General features: G+C 34.8%; 1 protein-coding gene and 1 long non-coding RNA gene across 6 annotated transcripts in view; one reads left to right on the forward strand and one right to left on the reverse strand.

The window, feature by feature from the left end:
- The first annotated feature begins 1,300 nt into the window (after window positions 1–1,300).
- LOC116664037 lies at window positions 1,301–22,720 on the forward strand. Its single transcript, XR_004320317.1, has 3 exons — window positions 1,301–1,451; window positions 14,390–14,395; window positions 22,710–22,720. It is a non-coding gene; the product is annotated as an uncharacterized LOC116664037 (long non-coding RNA).
- Window positions 4,601–24,610, reverse strand: part of ZNF148 (zinc finger protein 148) — a 106,479-nt gene continuing 86,469 nt past the window's right edge. For 4 of the 5 annotated variants that reach the window (XM_032480853.1, XM_032480856.1, XM_032480854.1 and 1 more), the window contains exons 8-9: window positions 11,645–11,763; window positions 4,601–11,337 (exon numbers count right to left, since the gene is read on the reverse strand). In XM_032480853.1, the coding sequence (XP_032336744.1) occupies window positions 9,739–11,337; window positions 11,645–11,763 (1,718 nt within the window). In that variant the 3' untranslated portion in view covers window positions 4,601–9,738. The remainder of the gene's footprint in view (window positions 11,338–11,644; window positions 11,764–24,610) is intronic. The other variant, XM_032480859.1, reaches the window with a different exon arrangement.

Genomic DNA, 24,610 nt, shown 5'->3' on the forward strand with positions numbered 1-24,610 from the left:
GTCCTGGCCACATACTCTGGCCCATTTGTACATGAAGGCTGGGAAACAGGTCCAACACATGAGAAGATACCTTGTTTCCTACTAGCCATTGATTCTTTCATGCATCTCCTTTGGGGATCTTGTTTGGAAGTTTGTAGTCGAGTGCAGAAATCTAGCATCTCCAGGCTCCCTGATCACAGCATCACCTTAATGCCATCCATCCTCCACACCATTTCTGATACCTTCACTGCTAATGCCTCTTTTATTCTCTAACATTGTTCATTCATTCACTCAGATCTACTTATGTGTGAGGGATGGTTCTACATTCTGTGAACAAAAATGCCCTCAAGAAGCTTACAAACTAATCCAGGAGTTCCACAATCTTTTCCTGATGAACAATGTTTTGAATTCTCCTGAAATGTTAATACTAAAAAAGGTAAGATAAATAAACCTAACTTGCATGGAAGGCTGGGCACCACACACCATCCATCAGCTGTTTCTGCTGTAGGTATACCTGTTATGGCACATATAGCCACTCAGAAGAAGAAAACAAAGGAGGTAGCAGAGAATAAACAGAAATGGTGGAAGGAAAACAAATGTAAGAGAAAAAGGTGAGGGAGCAAGCCCACTGCATCCACACAGACACATGTGCCTGCCTCCTGCCTGGTGAAGCTGGCCGCAGTGCTCCAAACGTCCAGGACTTTTGTTTTTGCCTCCTGGGCAGCCAGGTTCCTGTTCATGACTAGCCAATAGCTTGGGATTCAAAAGTCCAATATGTTCTTGCTTTTGTGGGATGATGTTTCTGCCTTTTTTTTTTTTTTCCCTCTGCATGTCTAGTGACTTTGTTTTTCATTCACTGCAATATACAGTGTTCTCCACAAGGTCCCATCCCTTTCAGGGTCTCTGATAATGGAATCATAAATTTACAAAATTTCTGTCACTTCAACCTCACTAACTAGTTATTCCTTGTTGGTCAGTTAAATCCAGACAGGCAGATCCTCTCAGATGTTTCTGAAAGATGATATTGTCAGCAAGTCAGGAATTTATTCCATTTGCTGCTTTTCATGAAACGAAACTTCCAACACTTGTCCAACTCTGTTCTGCCTTGCCTTTGTGCCACTTCTGAAATCCAAACTAGGGAACATTTGTGCTTTTACAGTTTACATATTATCTCAAATAATTTGATATTCACAGCAGCTCTCAAAGGGATTTTTATTATCCCCATCTTACGGGTGAAAAAACTGAGACTCAGGAAGGATAAGTGACTTGTACAACGTTATATAGGTAGATCAAGGCAGAGCCACAACTCGAAGGTCTACGTCCCTTGCTCATTTCACTGCTCCTTATCTGCCCATGCAGCCTGCAGAACATCACCAGCTACAGTCCTCCATCTCACAATCCTCCTCAGCAAAGCCATGCACAGCTCATTGAAGCTGTCCAGTGCAGCACTGGTTACGCTGCCTTTGAGTGCCGTCACCTGCTCTCAAACCACGAGGGCCAACTCCACAAACTGCACAGGCAAGGGCTCCCAGCCAGTGTCTCCTGTGGAGTCCCCAGTTGTTCTGAAAGCATCTACTCAGTTGTGTCCTCTTTTTAACATTTAATTTTGTGCTCTAGCTATCAGTCTTAACCTTCATATTGTCACCGACAAGCTACGTGACAGTGCAGGAGTTCCCATAAAGAAACAAAGGAAAACCATCATATTGGAGGTTTAAAGGGAAATTTTTACAGTGGCCTGAACACCTTGAAGAAAATGGTTAAGGAAAAGAGAACACCAGATAATTAGGGTCCTGTGGAGTATCATCGTCTGGGTACTAACCAACAGTGCATGATTTCAACAGGTTTAAAATGCCATTCCGTGAAGGATGTGCTAGAATGACTAAGAGCACTGGTTTTCCTGCTTTCAGGAAAGCATCCTCCAGCATCCATTCCCAACACCCCACTGAAATATAGGTGATCCTCTAGTGCATTTTCACCCTCAGGTTTGTGAATCCCTATAGTGGTAATCTTCCATTTCTGTTAACAGGTCAGTGCTTCTGAACAAAGCCTACTGTCTCATTTCCATGGCCCAGGACTGAATCCTATTCATAAGTTTAATATTTTAATTAGGGGATGATTTTTTAAAAATGCCTTCCATTTCCACTGTATCTGTTTGTATGTATTTCCTATCTTCTAGATCTTATTTATTCAACTTGTCTAGAAAATACCCTAAAATGAGAAACACTACTACTTACCCATTTGTTAAGTAGAACAGCACTCAACATAACACTGAATATTCGCTTTAATAATCTAAGGTACAACAATATTGCATCCTGCAACTGATACCATTATACCATTCAGATACTCAAATAAAGAAGCTAGTAGCCTCAACCATTTATTATTTGCATCTAGCACAATGCCTGTTACAAAGTAGGTGATCAGTGCTGAATACTATGCCCCAGCAAGGATTCAGATCAACAGAAAACACAATTACTATCACAAATTACACATTCTTTGGTCCCCCTCACCACTTTGACACAGGCATCATAGTTTCAGAATCTTACTAAGAACGGGAGAAGCTAGGGAAAATTAAGAAAGTTACAACTTTAAAAGTTCATCTGAATAAATGGGTGGATATGCAAAGGCTCAAATATTCTCTATTTCACAATTCAAGACCATTTCTAAACTTGGATTCTTCTAGTAGTTTGAAAAATCACTTTGAAAATGTCATTGTCATTTACAGTATCACATTTCACATCCCAGCTCTTACTCATATGCATATACATCTGCATGAGTGTGTTCATAAAATGTTTTTACTGTAAATGTCCTTTTAAGGCCATTTGAAAATGACAAAAGAATTAAAATTCTGAGACTCAAAATTTACTTTTAGTTCACTTAAAACTCTTCCACTCCATTGATTCTTTATCCATCAAATGAATGTAATTGATTCCAATACCATATCAGGTTAATCAAAGCGTGTGGGATTGCTAGCACTCTGCAGAAAAATTTAATTCTATCCAAACATGTAATTATAAAAATCTTCATACTCCTTTTGCGCATGATAAAATGTCAAGTAAGACTCAGTAACGTAACACATTAATTCAAGTGATTTCAATTTTATTTTTTCTCATAGTCTTCAGAAGGTGGGAGAACTATCATGCAGAGTATCTCACCACCCCTCTCCCTACCATTCCTATCATTCAAGAAAAACTGGGATCTAGGAAACAGAGTAGTACACTATCAGTGGTGTTAACATATACAGTAAGCTAAAGCACCATGCTAATAAAGTCAGGGTCCTGGAACTAACCCCTGCAAAAGCCAATTCGTTTCTGTTTGTCCCAAGGACCCAAACTGCACTCCTAGCTGCAGACAGCTTTCTTACAAGGTGTCCCACTGGCCACAAGATAGGCAGGGGGAACCGGCAAGGAGGTAAGTGGATGAAAACAAATCTTCACTAATGGAAAAGAAAATCCCATGTAAGTTAACTGAGTATTATCCATAAAGAAAAAAATCACATATATTCTTAGCTCCACATTAGACATATTTCAAGTCTAAAATACTGGATGACAGTTAACATTTGACTCCTGCATTTTAGAACTGCCTAATAGTAACATTCTACACAGAGCTACAGTAAAGGCCCTGCTGTTACCCAGTTTGTCTAATGAACTGTTAATTCCATTCAGACATCTTTTTTTCTCTTTTTACTATTACTCTTACCATGGTTTTTAAATAAATTTACCATTAGTTATTTGGTTCAGAATATTGTGAAAAATTCAGCTAGGAAATTATTCATAAAACTGAATTCTGTATTTTATTTTTCAAACAGCCAGTGTCCACATTTAAAATGCAGAATTTGCAAATATAAATTAGTCTAATAATTCAATTAAAAATAAAACAAAACAACTTCCTTTAGTATCACAATACATAAAATAGTATTATAAACTCCAAATGGCAAGGTTAACTACATGACAGTAATGCCAGAAGCTGTGAAACTCGTTAAACCTCTTAATGAATAGGTCAGTTTAAAGAACATTTCTGTGTTCCATGATTATGCATGAAACAAGCTTTCATTGTATTATAAAGGCTCAGCAATTCATTCATGGCATAATATGGGGTCAAGCAAAATTTTATTTTTACAATGACAATAAAAAAACGCATTTAAACAACAACAAAAAATCCTCCCAATTGTTTGAAAACAATTCTCTTTGGAAGGTAAAATGTATTTTAAAATATATTTACTTACCGAATTTCAATTGCCAGGCTGTTGACTACTGATGTGAAAATTTGTATTTAAAAATATCACAAATATCTTTTTATTTAACAGTGAAAATTTCAATGTGATAAGTTTCATTGCAAAGCAATTTTCACCTGAGTAGACGTTGAAATTTAGTGCTCATATATTTGGAGGGGAGGTGGGGAAGGAAAAACCCACTTGTGTCAGATACTGAGTTTGTCGTTCTTTCACACTGATTTCCCAGGGGGCTGAAGAAACATCGGCTGTGACCTCCCCAGGACACATGACGCTCCCCTTTCACCTGTAAATTGGTTCTGGCATTTTATAAATTCTCAGTACCCATAATATTGCCGCTTAGTTACGCATTCAAGCTTAGCAACCCAATTCATTCAGTTCTATACAACAATGTCTATATTATGTACATGTTTAATTATCAGTTAAGAAATAGAAAATAAAATTTACAGTGATTGAGAAAGGGTCAGAAAACGGGACAGGAAGAGTAATACTGTATAATCAGAATATCCTATTATCCTACCAGTTTCAATGACAGGGATTTTCCTTTATTAGTTGAAATACAAAGAAGGCATAGGGGATCCCAGGAAAACACTATATATCAGAAAATTCAACGTGCTCCACCATCAGGATTTCCATTACACATTTAATTTCTTCTGTACAATTTTATAAACTTGTTTTTCTTTTCAAAATCATCAGATTTCCAGATTAAATTCAGCACTACACAGTATGCCCTTGAAGTAAAATGAGGTTACCTGCTTTATTTGGATACCAAGTTCCCTTCCAGACAGTATTAAAATAAAGACAATTAAGACTACACAGATAAAATCCAGTATAATTCAAATCCAACAATGAAAAATTTCCCCCATATTGTTGCAAAATTCTTTCTAGTGAAATGCTTTGCTACAATAATAAAAAGCATACATTACATATAAAAGATACCAGTGTACTAAAAAGTGACAGAAGTGGACTAGCAAATCCTTCAAAGCACATTATATAAATGACTAGCATTTAAAAACATTTTTCCTATAAAATGTAGGTCATATACATTTATAAATTGGCGGTTTTGTTTCTAAAGCAGTGATGTGTGTGTTCAAATAGTTAGCTGTTCTGTACAGTATACTAATCTACTCAATTCAAACTACAATAGGTTTGTCTTTCTTTGTATTGAAGTTGAATAAATTCATCTGATCAGCTGAGAAATCAAGGTTGAAAAATAAGTATCTAAAAATCAAAGTAGAAAGTTTAGAATTCTTGAAATGTAGCTATTGAAATATGAAGAGAACTATTTCACAATGGAGCTGAAGTCACCTCAAAACTTATGGGCTTGAATCTAAAACAGAAACAAATATTAAAATCCAAAGCAAACCACAAAGTTAGGTAGCAGTACAGAAGCAGGAAAAAAAAAAACACACCCCCTTCCTTCAGTGTGATGGGCACTAAGTTTTGCGGTCTTCCTCCATCTTGCAGAAGAGTGGTAAGGCCATTCAATGCTTAGTGAAAATGAGTACAGATGAAGTCAGATTTAGCCTGTCTCCCCTGCAACTTCAATTATGCTGTGTAAACAGTGTTATGTTCCCATAGGAGGAACAATGGAATTTGCTTATAAAACTGATTAAAGATAATCATTATTAAATGAAATAAAGATAATTAATAACTCTGAAATGTTTTTAGAACTTTCCTGATGCTACTTGTAAAGTTAGCACTGCTATGTATTATTGCTTACATACAGTACAACATCATATGCCTTCTAACATAAAGCAGTACTGTGATCTGTTTGTACATATTTACAGATTCTTAAAAACAAGCTGTAAAAACATTACATACTTTCAGACAATACAAATTAGCACATTGGTACTCACTTCAAAACAAATGGAATGCATAACATTAATAAACATCATAAAGGAAGACTCACATAAAAGTCCTTGATTGTCAAGACACGTTTATATATAAACTCTAACTGTGCAGAATTAAAGATTCAATCACAGGTACATCCTTATTTGATGAACCATATTTACAGCATGGTATTGCATAAAAAAATAAAATAATGTTTACAGGGTTTTACTTTTTTATCCATTGGATTAAAGAAAGCAACAAACACAACAAGAAATGTTTGTCTGCTTTAGTTTGTTTCCTACCAAAAGTTTAAGTGAAAAAAGGAAACATATGGTTTTTATTTGCAGAATATAGCAAAAACTGGAAAATTATTTCCCTGAAATAAAGCAATTTGAAACGGAAAAGGTTTAAATTAAATGGCAGAGTCAAAAAGTTGCTCATTGATTATAATAGTGCTTCTTCAAGTAAGTATACTGTGAAAAACGAGTTCTAGTTTAAAATGTTCTAAGCCTAAGAAATGTAGTTTTACAGTAATGCCTACTTTTAAAGTTTCCCGGCTTTTTTTTTTTTTTAAACAGCCCTTTAAAAACCCAAATTAACAAAATGAAAGAAGTGGCAGGATAGCTAACTTAGCTGGCACTTTGCAAGTTTCTCTGGCCTGTGGAAATGGAAGCCTACCCTGAGCACAAGGCCTCTTTTGCCTCTCAGAACGAGGAAACTTCCTAACCACTGACCACCCTCAGCCAGAGCAAAAAGGATGGATTCCTACGGTATCAACTAGAAAATCTGCAAGTAGGTCCAAAAAATCTAAGAGCCACTTCAAGTATTCTGAACCAAATGAAATATGTGTGCAATAAGTTAAAAAATAAAAAACACATACACACACTTTTAGATGTTCCAGAGATATTTCCTCATCTAATGTGGTATTTCCAATCTCCAAATGTGAGAATGTGTCCTAAGAAAGCACACCTCACTCACACTTCACCAAGTTTAAGGGTGTAAGAGCATGTTTTCATAGAACAATTGGCTCACCGAGAGAAATGAAAAAAAAAAATCGCAAAAGGATATCTCATATCCTCAATATTCTGATTTAAAGTAGCACAAAAGGCTACTTGCTTTCTCTATTAATGCCCAGATAGAAATTAAGTAACTTTCTGAACCAAAGTGGGGAGATGTTGAGATATTTATCATATGATAAATGCAAGGTAACTCTGGTAGGCATGCAGAATTTCACAGTAAGAGAGCAATGACTATACTTAAGTGGTAAGTCAGTAAGTTATGCCAAAGTATCATTTATCTCAAAAATGCTTATAATGTGGTAGAAAAGTCTGCCATTATGTAAAGAAATGTGTTGAAGACAGGAATACAACACCTGAACTTCTGCTTGCGTGACTGCCACTTTCAAAGGCCTTCCCTCCTTAGCTTCCCCTAACTGCTCAGCAGTAGAGCCACATTCTAAAAACTGTGCTGGTGATGTTAACACAAACAAACAAAAAGCTTCATGCTGTACACGTTCTCAACAGAGCAGAAATACTGATTGGGCTTAAAAAAAAAAAAACAAAAAGCCAACTCAGGAAATAATGCCTACTACCATCCGATAGCAGTACGTGAAAAACACAACTGCCTCCCGAGGGTGAGCACAGTTCCATGGGCAAGGGCTTGCCTGAATGAAGCCTTCTTGAGGTTGTGATGTGCAACATGACACACACCACTCTTCAGAGTCAATAATGGCAGAAGTTAAATATTTACTTCAAAGAAGTCTAAAATTCTAGAAAAATTTGGCAGCAAAGACAGCTGTCAAATGGGAGAATACTTCAAGCAAAGTTTAATAACCAAAGTGTAGAGGAAACCACATTAAACATAACTTACATTCCTTATCATAAAAACACCAATATATTCAAAATAAATGTAAAAGATGTTAAGGGTGGCTATTTCTTTGTTCCCTTTCTTTATGAGAACAGTCTTGGGATAACATTAAATAAAAGAAAAAAATAATTTAAGTGTATAACATTCTATACTGAAACAAAGGCTGTAGATCTGTAAGGCCAATCTAAAAGTTAGAATGGAAATTAACAGTTTCATCATCCAAGGGTACTAATTTTAGATCATCACTGGTGCTCTATCAATATGTGCATTGTGACAAAGATGGTGGAAATTTAAAATAAGAAACCAAAAAGTTGGAACAAATTAAGGAAGATAATAAAATCAATATAACTAATGTTAATTTCCAAAAATTAAACTGTCCAAAGTGTAACTCAAACCATTGTTCTTTAGAAAAGTATATATATAATATGTATATATGTATAAAAGCACTGTTTATTGTACCATGCTGTATCATTTTAAGACAAATATTAAAAAAAAAAACATTCGTGGTATAAGGATAAAGTCTGTAGTTTATTTAGATTTTGAAATGCAACAAAAAGTTTCCGATCACTCATCTAGCTGAAAAAGAAATTGAAGTTACTAGAATTAGTAAACACTTTTGGTTTGTAAAATTGTAATGAGCAGTGTTCATTAAAAAGTAACTCAAGATAAAATAAGCAATTAAAATGCCCATTTCTTTAGTTTCTCTGGATACTGTTTAATTATCCAATCTATCAAGATTCTAGAAAGAGAAGGATTAAACCAGGTTTTACAGTTCCAAAGATACCCAATTTCCTTTTATTGCCAAAAATTAAAAATTTCAATTATGAGATGATTATGACACAACCATATCAAACCTAAAAATCTAATTTTTTTTACTCTGAGAAATCAAAAATACCAAATAGATTCTAAGTGCTCTATGTTAACTGAAGTGTATAGGTAAAGTAAAATACAATTAAGCTTTAAAATGTGGAATATACATTTTGTGTAAGCATTATGTTCTTGGGAATGTAATCTACAGAATATCTTTTTACTAAAACTTCAAAACCTTGATACCTGCACATGAAAAATCATAAAAAATATCTAAGTACAACTGTACAAAGAAACTGACACCAATATGCATACTTTCATAGAGAAGTGAACGCTTCAACAGTTATGCATTTTGGTAAAAGTTTAGAAAGTATGCATATTTTAAAAGTAATTAGGCTTTTAAATAGTGGAGTCTTAGACTATCAGATTTTTATTACTTTTTTTTCTCAAAAAAAAAACCATGTCAACATAATGCAAAATGAAAATCAAGGGTATATGGCATATCGCTCTTTTTAAAAGGTGGTTTCTTGGTTTCTTTTTTTCCCCCTATAGGACATACTAATTTATTTAAGCCATAATTCTCTTGACATTTAAACTTATAAGTTCACTCTGTAAAGTATACTCAGATTCCCTGCTGAAGTGCCATGACTATGCTGAAAAACTTAGAAACAGTATGAGTAAATTTCACACAATTACTAATCTCCTAAGAATGTACAATGTTATCAGTTAGGAAACAATTGTGCGAAAGTCTTTTTTTTTCCTTTTAAACTTGATGTAGGTGGAATAGCAAGTTTCTGATCTAAAACAAGTAATGCATTGCTTCTATAAAGGTGACAACATGTAAGGCAGTTCAAAGAATGCTGACTAACCAAACAAAATGCAGTTATTGGATTATCTTGCTATTCATATCAGCTTAACTTGTTATAACGCATTGCTCTTAAATCTGTACAGCACTCCATTTTACACAGAGTAACCCCACTCTTGATTAATCTGTTCTAAAGTGCCAGTATTATTTACACATTTTTTTAGCCAAAAGTCTGGCCAGTTGTGGCATCAGGTGAGGATGTCATCCCAGCTCTATTATCATTTACATTCACCAAGGGAAATTCTGGAAACTCAGCACTTGTCCCTGGTCCCCGAAGGTTCACCTGTCCATTGGCAGTGCTAAATTGAGTAGCTATTCCAGCTCTGGATCCATGATATGGAGCACGGAAGGGCTGTTCAAAAGAGCTCATTTGGTAAGCTTGGTGGACAGGCTGAGCCTCAGCTTTCTTCTGAGAAGTCACTTGATCCAAAAAGTCCTGTGTTGATGTGGCAGAAGCATGGTTTGTCTCATCACCTGAAAAGGGAAATGAGTGCTGTGAATCACCAACGATTAGTCCAAAGTGGGACTTATCCGGAGTTGTTCTTAGTGGAGAATTCATTCCTGATCGAAAGCTGTTGATGGGCATGGCTGCATAGACTTGCTTGTCTATGGAAGAGAATGCTGGCTGATTTGGAAGGGTCTGGTTATCAGTCACAAAGTTAAGGCTCGGGCTATTCAAATAGGCATCATTCTGGCTAGTTCTGTCCAAAGCCTGCTGCAGAAACTTTGAGTATTCCTGCAACATGTTGGCTTTATCTGATGAGGATGCTTGGGAGCTTGACCCAACATTCTCCGACTGGGTGACCTCAGGAACTTCCGAAGAATTTATTGATATGCTAGAAGTCACCTCAGTGTCCGCAACACTGAATGTTATCTCATGCTGTCCATTAGCTTTATGGGAATAGTGATCCAACAGGGTCTGTAGTACTTCATCTGGAATAACATTTTTGTCATGATTGCTCTTTATCTCCACATTCAGTGCCTGTGAATCTAAGATGGATGCTGTGGTGCTCTCATCAATGACACTTGCCACAGCCGCCTGCGTCACGGAAGGCTGAGAAGCTATGGTACCCACATTCAGCGCATACTCCCTACTGTTGTTACTTGCTGCCTGAAGATACCGCTTCTTCTTCAAAAACTGCATGGCATCATCATAATTAGTGCTGCTGTGCACAGGTTTACTGGGCCCCTCTTGCAAATTGTCAACCTGGTCAATGTCGGCATTGCCTTCTGAGTCCAGTAAAGCCTGTTTGTCCACAAGTTCAAAAGCATACTTTGAAACTTTGCTCTCTTCATAAGTGGATAAAGGTGAAATTGTTTGATTTTGCTCCAGAGGCTGTTTCAGACTTCTCTTACTATTAATTTTTTTGAGAACCAGCTTAGGTGGATGTATTTCCCCTGAGGCATCTTCTAAATGGGATCCCCCAACCGAAGAGTGTGGCATTTCAACAGCATACTCTGCTACCATATACTCATCTTTTACTTTAGTACTTGACGAGTAAAGGGGCAAGTAATCATTTTTGTCCTTCTTCAGGTCAGATTTGTCCAAAGAACTCTCTTTGTCCATCCCAGATGATTTTTTCTCAGTTTTCTGCCTTTTCTTTTTTGGCAGTGAGTTATCTTTTGGTGATGTAGAAAAGCCAGAATCTTCCTCGGATGTCAGAAGGCCACCTTTGATGGCACATCTGTTCAGTTTTTTGTCATGATTTTCATGGCACATACGTTTATGTTTCAATACACGATCTGTTCTGGAAAAATACTGTTGATTTCAAAGTTCAGAAGTGAGTTTTTTGTTTTAGTTTGTGTTTTGGTCAACCAAGAAAAGAAAAGAAAAACAGCAATTAATATAAAGATAGATATAATAATATGAGCAATTCCAAACTAATTTGCTGAACAAACTGTCATAAACCTAATCAACAACAGTTAGGAAGTTCTTCAAGCAGTTTGAGTAGTACCATTTTCTACATTTATTAGAATTACTTTATAATTTAATTTCAGATAAAAGACTCTCAATGTCAGTCATGCCTCAATAAAGTGGTTAAGAAAAAATTCAAACCACCTCTTACCTGTAAACAGTATTCACACTGGTAAGGTTTTTCTCCACTATGAGTCCTCTTATGCCTTTCCATATGATATTTTTGAATGAATCTCATACCACATTCATCACAGCGAAATGGTTTTTCACCTGGTACATGATATAAAAAGTTTAAAACATAAAAAATATTGGAAAATAAAGAATTACTTTACCACAAGAACCTATAAATAAATGGCTTTTAAAGTTGCCATACTCTCCTTTGGGAATAAATTAAATTGAGTGCTGTTTGAGGACTTTTTTGCTATAAGGAACCATTACTAAGAAGATCAAAAATAGTTGTTACTGATAAAGCTACAGCCTAAGTAAACAGAAGGGTGTAACAAGAAGTTATCATGAACAATGCTTGTTTGGGAAACTACTTTTTGTACTTTTCATACATTCAACAAAAGTTTACTGAATATGTCTCCTCCACTCATAACCCCATTGCAGGAGGTTAAAAGTATAAGATACAAAACTCTTTGTCTTCAAAGAGTTTTGACCTAATTGGGAAAACAAGGTCCACATATTATAAAGAAACAACTGACAAAACTATATTCAGCTCTGGTTTACCTTCACAACTTTATATCCCACTGGTTTGCTTCTTAACCTTTTCCTCCAGCCAAATCAATGAACCTACCATTTCATGCTTTTCTACTTCTGCCTCGATCCACACTGCTCCTTCAGTCAGGCATGCCCACCTCTATGTGTTCAGGCACTACATTCCCTCCAAGGCCCAACCGATCTCCTCTGGGACCCTTTGCCCTATTCCCCCAGAGGAAAGGTATCTTTATCTTCTTGAACTTTAGCTGCATTTCTTCCATGGCACTCATTATTCTCATCTTAGTAATTATTTTGTACAACTCTGTTTTTACTAGACTATGTTTCTTTAGGTCATAATCTGGGCCTAAATTATCTTTATGTAGCTCAAAATACTTTGTGCAATTTTTAAGTACCAAATGAATGGCATAAATGATTATTACAGTGGAATATTAGTGGAAACAATGTTATCATGCACTGGTATGATTTGGAAAAGCTTCTTGGAAGTATTAGAATCTAAGCTGAATAGTCCTTAAAGAGATTGTGTGTATGTGATTAAAGCCAAGGAAAGAAAATTTAGTGGCGATAAACAGAGCAATCAAGGGTTTAGATATTATAAAATGTACAGGAGAAGAGAATTTAATCTGGCAACAAGAAAATTATTTCGAACTTTCAAGAACACAACTTTTGTAATTGCTATGGAGTTAACCAAATTTTAGGGTTGAAGGGATTCTGCAATGGTTTTCAAACTGTGCTCTCAGGGGTTCCATAGAGACCTCCAAAGGCTGATGCTGGTGTGGCAAATGGTTGGTTCTAAGCTTGTCACCCCAAACTCAGGTCAGAACAGCTCCACTTCTGTACAGAGGCTCTGAGCAAGGACTCCAAGGGTTTAGAGGCTAGAATGAGAATCTAACACAACTAATTTAGATCAATTCACTTATTTTATAAAAAAGAAATACTGAAGTGCATAAACATTAAGGTACTTGTCCAAGAGGTTAATGAGTGAATAAATAATGAAGCAACAAATGCTGGGAGAGAAGATCACTTATTAAGGAGGTTTGGAAGTGAAAGAAATGAGAAAAAGGAGATGAGAAGTAATAGGAGAAAATCCATTCAAGATTAAGTATTGTTAAGGATGGGGAGATGGATTTATCCAAAGGTAGAGAAGAAGGAACCAGTGAAGAAGAGAAAATGAATATGAATACTAACCTAAAACTGAAATAGGATATTATGATGAATAATCAAAAGAACAAGATCCAAAGGAACTAGGATGAAAAGCGAAGGAGAGTACAGGTGTTATTTTAAAAAGAAGTAAGAACGGGTGCATATTTTGAAATAAAAAATGTCGATGACAGAGCTCATTAATATCATAAGTTAAAGTCATTTCCCCAAAATGAGAAAGTATGAAAGAGAAAATTAATGAACTGATTAGAATCCAATTAATTCTGCATGACATTCATGAAGTGGAAGACTTTAATATTGTTAATAATGGTAATATACCCCACTTCAGTCAAAATAGAGGGTGATAACTTGATCCTAAAATTCATATTGAAATGCAAGGGATTCAAAATAGCTAAAACAATCCTGAAAAGGAAAAACTAAGTAGGAAGACTCACACTTTCCAACTTTAAAACTTACAAGTAAGCTACTGTAGTAAGCAAGATAGTGTGGTAATGGCATAAGGATAGATATATATATCAAGGAACAGAATTCAGAGTCCAGAAATAAGCCCTTATATTATGGCCAACTGACTTTCATCACAGGTGCTAAGGCACTTTAGTGGGGGAAAGATTAGTCTTTTCAAAAATAATGCTGGGATAATTTGATACCCATATGCAAAACAATGGAGCTGGACCCCAAGCTCACATTATATACAAATATTAACTCAGAATGGATCATAGGCCTAAATGGAAAAACTAAAACTATAAAAGTCTTAGGAGAAAACACAGGAATAAGTCTTGACTTTGGATTAGGCAGTGATTTCTTAGATATGATACCAAAAGCACAAGCAACCAAACAAGAAATAAGTAAAATTAAAAACTTGTGCTTCAAAGGACACAAGCGAAAAGTTAAAATGCTGTAGCTTCCTGTGAGAAAGTTTGGCAAGTCCTCAAAATGTTAAATATAGAATTATCACACAAGCCTACAATCCTACTCATAGGTACTTGCCCAAAAGAACTGAAAACAAGGACTCACTCAGAGATCTGTATACCAATGCTTATAGAAGCATTCATAACCAAAAGATGGAAGCAACCCAAGTATCCATCAACAGATGAATGGATAAACAAAATGTGATATATACAAATAATGAAATATTATTTCAGCATAAAAAGAAATGAAAGTGATACATGATACAATATGGATGAACACTGAAGAAATTATGCTAAGTTAAAGAATTCAGAAACAAAAAGGACAAATATTGAGTGATTCCATTTATATTAAGTACCTAGAGTAGACAAATTCATAGGGATAGAAAGGAGAACAGAGGTTACCAGTGGTGGAGGGAGGAAAGGAGACTTATTGCTTAATGCTACAGATTCTTGTTTGTACAATTTTGTATACAATTTTTCATGTCACTAAATTGTATGCTTTTTAAAAGGATTAAAATTATAAACTTCAAGTTATGTTTTTTTTTTAAAGTGTAAAGACAATCTATGGAATGGGATAAAATATTTGCAAATCATGTATCTGATAAGGGATATATATCCAGTATAACAAGAACTCTTACAACTCAACAGTAAAGACAATCTAACTTAAAAAGAAGCAATGGATCTGAAAGAAAATATACAAATAGCCAACAAGTACATGAAAAGATGCTCAACATCTTCTCCAAAGAAAATATACAAACAGCCAATAAGGACATGAAAAGATGCTCAACATTATTACTTTTTCGGGAAATGCAAACTAATACCACAATGAGATATCACTTCACACCCTAAGACAGTTAAAACTGTTAGCATGGATGTAGAGAAACTGGAACCCTAATATTTGGGTGGCAGGATGATAAAATGGTGAAGCTGCTTTGGAAAACAATTTTGCAGATCCTTAAAATGTTAAACACAGAGTTACCATATGACTCAGCAATTTCCCTCCAAAGCATATACCCAAGAGAACTGAAAATGTATTTCCACACAAAAACTTGAACACAAATATTCATAAAAACATTATTCATAATAGCCCAAAAGTAAAAACAACTCAAATGTCCATCAACTGATGAACAAAATGTGGTACATTCAAACATGGAATATTATACAGCTATAAAGACAGAATAGAAGTAAATGCTACAACAAGAATGAACTTTTAAAACCCTGTGCTAAGTGACAGGAGTTAGACAAAAGAGACCACCTACCATATATTCTACTCATATGAAATACACAGAATAGGCAACCCAGACAGAAAGTAGATAAAACATTGCCTAGTACTGGAAGGAGTGGGTACAGGATTTTAAAATGATGGAAAGTGTTCTAAAAATTAGATTGTGGAAATAGTTGTACAATTCTGTGAATATACTATAAACTATTGAATTGTGTACTTTAAAGGGGTAGATTTTTATTATTGTGAATTATACATAAATAAAGCTGTAATTCTAATACTGTATGATAACGTAACTGACACCATCCAAGATAAATAAAATTATTTCTTGCCTCAAAGGGCTGGTAATTAAATTTAAAATAAATTAAATGGGGAAGACTCATGTTTAAATTATCTGCTACATACTAACTGATGATCAAGAATTAAGAGCTTGTTTAACTAGAAGCAACATTAAATTTCCTTTAACAAAAAGATACTAGAAATATTAATGCCTTAAAAGCAATCTGTACAAATGCTCCTTTGCTGCTTTAAAAAAACAAAAACAAAAACAAAAACAAAAACAAAAACCTTTCACAGCCCCCTAAACTAAATAGACCAATTATGATGGCTAAGTCAGCCAAAGATGAATGTAAACACAAATTCATCCATAGTCATTTATTTTTTGATCATCCACGTTCGCTATCCTTATTTCTAATCCTTTGTTTTTTGTTCTCCTTTAATACTTCTTTCCCCTTCCTTTTTTACTCCACCATCTTCATGTTTTTCTCTCCCACTTTTTTCCCTCTTCTTCTCTCCCTTTTTAACTAGCAATTCCAGAAATAAGACATTTTAAAATTTAAGTTTTGTCACTTAAGTATCCTTGTTTCTTTATAATTTAAATCATTTGAAAAAAAATCTACACAGGAAAAAAATCTTTCTCTTATCTTTGTCCCTCTATAGGTAACTACATTTATTTGTTTGGGTATGTTTCTTTTCCAGGGTTTCTTGACACAAGCATAAGCAAAAACAAATATATCCTCTTTAAAATTTTTCCTTCTTTCTTATGTGAAGGCAGCATATTCTATTCAGTGTTCGGCCAATTTTTTTTTTTAATTCAGTAGCTTAGAGATCTTACCAGTAGAAAAAGAGCTCTCTCATTCTGACAGCTGGTATCTTTCACTGATGGATAGACATACATACTATAATTTATTTAACCAGACCCCTTTTAATTTCCAAACACTTCCTATTATAAATAATGTTGTAATAGAAACTTTGTCAATACATTAATTCATACATTTGCAGGTACACCTGTAGGTTAAATTCTCAAAACACAATTCCTGGTCAAATAAATGTGTCTGTGACTTTGAAATACATTGCCAAATTGGTCTCCACAGGAGATGTTAATGTGTAGCCCACCAGCCAGCCATGTATGAATGACTGTTTCCCTATAACCCTGCCAAATACTAGTATGTTTAACTTTCTGAGGACTGCAAATCCAATATGTGAGAAAAGCAGTATCTCAGTATGAGACTGACCACTTTATATGTCATTTTCTGTGAGCTGTCTGTACATTATCTTTCACCTATTTTTTAAACTAGGTTGCTTGTCTTTTTCTTGATGATTTATAAGAGCTTTATTAAAGAGACTGGTCATTTATATGAGTTTCAGGATTTTTTTCCTTTTTTTTTTTTTTGAGGCGGGGCATACGGGAGGTGTAGTTATTTGACTAATAGGGATTTAAATTTTTATGTAGCCAAATTTATCAATCTTTTCTTTTACAGATATTAGATTTTGAGCATTACTTGAATTTTCTCATTCCAATCTGTCCATATTTTTAATGAAACATATATAGTTTTATCTTTTACATGAAATCTGATACATTTGGAGTTCATCTTGAGGTAGAATGTGAGATATGGACAAAACTCCATCCAGATGGCCATCCAGTTTTCCCAACATCATCTACTGCAAAGTTCAGCTTTTCCTGATCACATTTTTTAAAATCATTTCTTTATCATAATCATACACTAGTAAGTTCCCCTGGTCTACCTGTAGACCTTCTGTTCTGTCCCATTGGACTATTAGTAAGCCAGAACCAATGTGTTTTACTCATTAAGACTTTATATAATACACTTTACCACCTGGTAGGGCTAATCCCCATTGTTCTTCTTTTCTTTTGTTCTCCCCTGGTTGTTATGCCCAATTTCCAAATCACTTCTGAACTGGCTTGTCTAGTATCTGGCTGGGATAGGGGAAAAGGGAGTTGCCTGAAATGTTCAGGTTAACTGATGGAAAACCGATATACTTTATTGATGCTGACTCTTCTCATCAGCGAAAAAAAGGGGATATAGCTTCCCATTTGATCAAATTCTGTTTTGTCCTCAAATAGTGTTTTAATAATTTCTTAATATGGAATTTTCTACATTTCTTTTTGTTGATATTATAAAAAATGTTTTCTTCCATTTTATAGTTTATTGTGTATGTGTACAAAAGTATATGGTTTTCTGCACTTGTAATGAATTTGCTGGTGTGCAGTAATTTTTCAGTTGACTCTCATAGGTTTTCCAAGTTTACAATAATACTGTTTGCAAACATAGGGGTTTTTTTTTAACCTATAATATTTTCCTCTTCTCTACTTTTGCTGGCTACTATTCTCAAACATTACGTTAAAAAATAATGGTGATAATGTGTGCTGTATCTTGTTCCCAACTTTTGTATGTCTCTTGAATGAAAAAGAAATAAAATGACTGATACATATTTCCTTAAGAAACATAAAAAAACACTTAAATTAAATTTCTTTAGGAGAAAATCCCTTTATTTAAGGACCAGAGCCCCTCTACTGGAAAAGGAAGATGATCTACATGCAGCATTTGAGTGATTTTAAGATTAACAGGAAAAGCTTACATGAAAATACCAAGAATTTAATAAATATTGTTTACAATTCAGGAAAGCAATAACATAGTGAAGAAGAAACAATCTCAAGGTATTCCACTAATGGTAATTTTCCAATACCCTAGGAGCCTGGAATTTCGATTCTAACAGTTATCAATGAGATCACCCCCACCACCACCACCATCGCAGTGTTTCTCCCTAGTAAAAACTTAAGACACTGCACACACTGAGATGTTTATGGGTAAGAATTCTTACTAAAATACATGGATAATTATTAGGGCAAATTATACACAAGAAACTGATAAGGACATAGCTTTATGTTAAACTAGCTTACTATGGCTTGACATATTAATCTGATTTTTGGCAGTTTCAATTAACTCTCTTCTTCCTCTTCAGCCATTCTAATCTGGCTTCTGCACTAACATCATCAAAATGGCTCTTGTGAATCACCTACAGGTTACCAAACACAACTACATGTTTTCAGTTATCTTAACAGACCTCTCAACAGCCTTCAGCTCAGGTGATCCCTTTCTTTCTCCACGAATTCACTTTTCCCTTGGCTTCTATGACATTCATGCCCTTTCACCTCTGACTGCCCCTTCTCAACGCTCTTTCCAGCTCACCCTCCTCCCTCCAACCATAAAATGTTTTAGTTCTTCATGGCTTCCTCCTAAACTCCTTGCTTTTCTCATTCCATATTCTTTTCTTTGGGAGGAAGGGAAACATCTATTTCCATAGCTTTAATTACTGTCAAATCTGAGCTCCGGAGCACACGTCCAAATTGCCTACTGAACTTATCCACTTCTATGACACTTAGGGATCTCAAATGCACCATATTCCACATTAAACTTGTGATCTTCCACCCACAGCTTAGTCCTCAGATTCCCTAACTACATGATGGCACTTCCATCCATCTAGTCTTGCAAGCTGGGTTTTAGTGCTGGTCTCAGCATTTCTTAACTGTGAGACATTGAGCATGTTATTTAAACTCTTAAGATTTGATAGCCCCATTTGTAAAATAAAGATATAAATAAAACATACCTCTCAACTAAATGTTAAATGAGATAACCCATCTTTATTTGAGAACAAAGTCTAGCACATTCTAATAGCTCAATAAATATCAGCTATTAAAAATAAAAATTAAGAGGTTGATGATAAATGATTATCATTATATTAACATATTGATTACAGTTATAACCCAATGACTGGGCTATGTATCTCAAATGAAAACATCCTTAAGCTAGATAACTAATTCAGGAAAACAGGAAACAAGGAGGATTACTAAAATTACATGGAATAGAAACCACACACACAGAAAATTGCTTAAAACTTTAGAGCATATAGAAATACAAGAATATCTTTGGCATACAGTACTTCTGGGAGGCTAGACAGTTCATTTATCAGTCTAAGAAGAACCCATATGCTATGCAGGAAACTATATAGGAAATCATCTGAGAATAAACCACAACCAGTGAAGTATAAATTATTAAATAAAAACTGTTAAGTTGCCACAGTAACATACACATGTCAATCAAACTGACAAAAACCTAAAAGTCCTTAAGAAGTTAACTAATTAAAGTAGTAATATTTCTGGGTAGTGAATTTTTTAAAACCCTACCTTTCTAGAAGTATAGAATGGTTTTCTTTCCCTAGAATGGAGATCAGAGAGAAACTTCAACGCCTGCATTTTAAATTTTAGAAACACTGGCAACGTTTGTGCATTTACAAAAATAACACATTGGGGTCACCACCTCCCTCAACAAAAGAAAATGAAGAAACAGTTCTTTCATTTTTTCTGGGCTTCTCTTCTTTCCTTTTGTAGAGCTATGAAATTATACATTTACAGTGTAATTTTTTTTAAGTAGTTTGGTTTCCTTAAGATGACATAGCAAATGACAGATGGAAAACTATTTCTTGGCTACCAGAGATTAGATTTTAGACTTCCACTTTACGGGACAGACAACTCTGAAAGATGATTAATCACCTCTATTAAGAGCAACATTCCAGGTAAACTCGAGTCAAATTTTTAATCATATGTAGGAAATAAACAAATAATACTGTGCTAATTCTGAAAATAAGCTGAACATCATATAATCATGGCAATTTCCATATTTCATTTTTCTATCAGCCAATAAATGAAGACAATACACATCTGGCACTAATTATCCAAGCATACTAACACTAAGTAATTGATGTCCCAATGATGGCACCTGCACAGTGCAAGACCTAAAATGAAGTAGTATTAGTTAATAGTTAGCACCATCTAAACGTAGCATATGTAACTATTTTCTATTCATTTAAAAAACTAATTCAGAATAACACACAAGTCTATCTACTATAGAGGTGGTTTAAAAAGTTTTTTAAATTAGTAAAATGGCTGGATAGATGGGTGTCAGTATATCCCTACCAAAAAGAAATTTAAGTTAGAATACCAAAATGTAAAATAGATATAAAACAGCAGTGAGCTAAGTTAACATCATCCTGAGTTGTAAACATTTCAAATTAGTCCATCTGTTTTTGAATTTAACATAAACCCCTAATTTCCAGCTACCTCTTGAAAACAAGTGCTCTAGAATAAAAGATCAACAATGAAGACTACATTAAGCACAAAGAGGGTTACCAAATCAACAGACGCTATACTGAATCCCCTAGACTGCATCCTGCAAAAAAGAAACTTGTCATCAGCTTATTTTCTTTCTTATGTGGTGTGGTCTTCATGTAAGACTGGACAAACACATACCTGCTTTCACTCTTTTTAAAAATAACTAGAGTATCAAAGGATGAAGGACCATTCTCTCAAAAACATACTCTGTTCATCAGTAAAATCCTTTTTCCTAATCAGGGTCCTTTGACTTTTTTTCCACCCTTAAAACTGTCTCTACTATTGTCACAATATAGTGATTTGCTTCTTTACATGAACTGCAACCTACACTTTTATTTCACGTACAATGCACTTGAGAAATACGGCGTACATGCTCTAATTTGAACAAGGAGCATAACATAACTTTTATGCAAAGAATTCAGGTTGTTTGACTCAAGAATTAGTGACAATTTTATGCAGTTATCTTTTCTGAATTCAGTTGTCAGTTAAACAGCTGAAGAGAGTGAACAAGCACTACAAGTACGAACATGGTATGAAGTGGTCTGCTCCAAGCACTCTACTTTTTAAAGTGTCACCTTAAAAATGCAGGTGAAATATGCATTCCAACCTAGAATATGTCTCATTTATATCTTTAGCTTCAATTTTTATTGAGCACCTACTATGTATACCAAACACTCTTAACATTTAAATCAACTCTATTCTTGTCAAGTAAATTATCCTTATTTGCCAAGGCTAGGAAACTTTTATTCAAAGTCACGGTGATAATGAACCAGACCTAGGGATGAACCCTGGTGTGGCCACCTTTTTAGCACCAAATTCATCTACATCATGGTTTACCCAATAATACAGGAAGCTGCACCCAGGTTTTCATCATTTTGCAAGTACTAAGTGTTTGCCAGTGTTGGGAAAGGACAGGAAATGTCCAGGAAAATTATAGTAGTGGAATGGTTGGAACCCAAGTTTGTTTCTTTTTTTTACATTATTTGACTATTTGATGAGTTTTCACCAACGAACACCTTTGAAAGCATCACCACAATAATGAGTTTATCTAAAACCAGTTTCCTGCTACTCTATGTAATCCCTTCCTCCTGCCCCTCTGTCCTTCCCTCTCCCATTCTCCAGGCAAACAATTATCTGCTGTCTGTCCCTATAGTTTATCTTAATTATTCTTATAGATATTTTCAGATATACACAAAAGTAGAGAAGACTATAAAGAGCCCTCATGTGCCCATCACTCAGCTTTAATAATTACCAATACTAAGCAAATTTTATTTCAACTAATTCTTCCCATTCTTTCTTCCTTTCTTTCTTATTTTAATCAAGTAAATTTTTTACTGGAATATAATAATGGCCATACAGAAAAGCAAACAAATCATAATCATGGCTTGTTGAATTTTCAACAAAGCCCACACAATTCATGTTACTAGCACCCATAATCAAGAAACAGAACATTATCAGCATCTCCTAAGTGCCTCCTGAAGCCTCACTTGGCCATTAACCTGTCAAAGATAAACACTATCCAGACTTATGACACCAGAGATTAGTTCTGCCTTAACTGCTCTTATCGTGGAAATGTTAAAGCTTATAAAAAAAAAGTACACCGAAGGTTCTCTTACCACATTTTACAAACAAATTCCTTGAAATGTAATATACCTACACAAAAGTATACAGAATATACATGTAGTCCGATGGATCTTCTCAAAGTGAACACAGCTGTATAATGAGCAGCCCAACCAAGGAAGAGAACACTGTTCTTTGGAATTACGAGCACTGCAGAAGCACCTCTATCCCTTCTCCATCAGGAATTACTACGCTGATTTCTAACAAATAATTCATTTTGTCTTGTCTATGAAATACACATGAATGGAGTCATAGAGTATGTATTCTTTTGTGCCTGGCTTCTTTAATTCAGTGTTATGCTTTTAAGATTTATCTATAATGCTGTGTCCAGTATTCCATTCCATCATATGAATGTATTACAATTTATTCATTCAACCTTAATGGAAATCTGGGTTTTGATTTCAGCAAAAAAAAAAAAAAAAAAAAAAATCCCACTTTTGGGCTATTCCTAACAATGTTGCTTTAACATTCTTGTATATGTCTTCTGGTGATTATATGCACACTACATAAACATAAAACTAGAGTGAAAATGACAGATCATAGAGTTTATGTGGGTGCAACCTCAGTAGATACAGTTTACTAAAGTGGATGTGCCAATCTACATACCCACCAGCATAATACATGAGTTTCAACTGCTCCACATCCTTGCAAGTACAGTCATCCCTTAGCATCCAGCAATCAAGCAGTCCCTTGGATCCACGGATACCAAAATCTGCAGATGCCAAAATTCAATCAACCACGGATCATGTAGTATTTCTGATCTGTGGCTGGATGACTCCATGGATGTAGAACTGCAGATACAGAGGGCAGACTGTACTGTGTACCACTTATATTTCTGATTTTAGCCCTTCCAGGGTGTGTGCAAGTGGTATGAGGTTGCAATACTAAGTAATTTCCCTGATAGAAATGGAGCTGAGTACCCCTTCGCGTTTCCTGATCATGGTAAACTTTTTTGGTATTAAGCTTCTGCATTCTTTTCTATTAGCTTGTGGTTTTCTTAACAGATTAGTAGGAATTCTGTACCTATTTACAGGCTTAGTTTTCACTTTCTTAATAGTGTCTTTAAAGAACAAAAGGTCTTAGCATTAACGCAACTCAAGTTTTAATTTTTTTCTACTATGACTAACACTTTCCATATCCAAGTTAAGAAAGGTTATATTCCACAGGTCTTTCTTCTATGTTTTCATTTTTTTCTCCCTGTGATATTTTCTATTGATGTCTTCCATTTCATTAACCTTCTCTTTTACTGCCTCTATTATTCCGTTAAACTTATATGTTCTCTGTATCAATTACTGTATTTTTTTAGTTATAAAATTTTCATTTTCCTATTTTTCATAGCTTGCAATTCTTTGGTAAAAGTCTCCATTTTTTCATCTATTTGTGTCTTTTCTACTATTTTCTTTAACATATTAGTCATAGTTTAAATTTTAAAGCCCTTCTCTGGTAACTCTAATGTCTGGATCACCCAAGAGACTGTTTTTATTATCTTTTTTCATCTTGCCTTTCTGTGATTCCATCCCATCATTTGGTATGCAATGTCATTTTTTATTGAATGCAAAATACACTATATGAAAAATTGTACAGGCTCTGGATGATGTTATCTTCTTTTAAAGAGGGTTCACCCTTTTTCTGAGCACATAGTGTGGGAGATGATAACCTAAATCCCAAAATGGATTAAGCCAACTTGAGGCTGGGTTATTTTATAGCAAATCCAAGACACTGGCTTTTCAAAATAAGAAATGCTTCTTCGCTTGACTATTTCCTGTCTACTCTCAAAAATGGTCAGTAACAAGCAAATTGCCTTAGTGCTTTAAAATTTAATACTTAGAACTAACAACTATAATACTTTTACAATAGTAGTTCTAAATTTTTACATGACCTATTCTCTCTGATGTTATCAGATCTCTATGAATTTCATTATGTACTTTAAGATTATTCAGTGTGAATGATGATCTTTGCTTATTTCAAATGCACCATTGATTCAGTAATGTGGTAAGAGCATTTTAATCGTTGCAAAGC

This window comes from Camelus ferus, chromosome 1 (genome assembly GCF_009834535.1).
Source record: "Camelus ferus isolate YT-003-E chromosome 1, BCGSAC_Cfer_1.0, whole genome shotgun sequence".
In the NCBI taxonomy this organism is placed as follows: Eukaryota; Metazoa; Chordata; class Mammalia; order Artiodactyla; family Camelidae; genus Camelus; species Camelus ferus.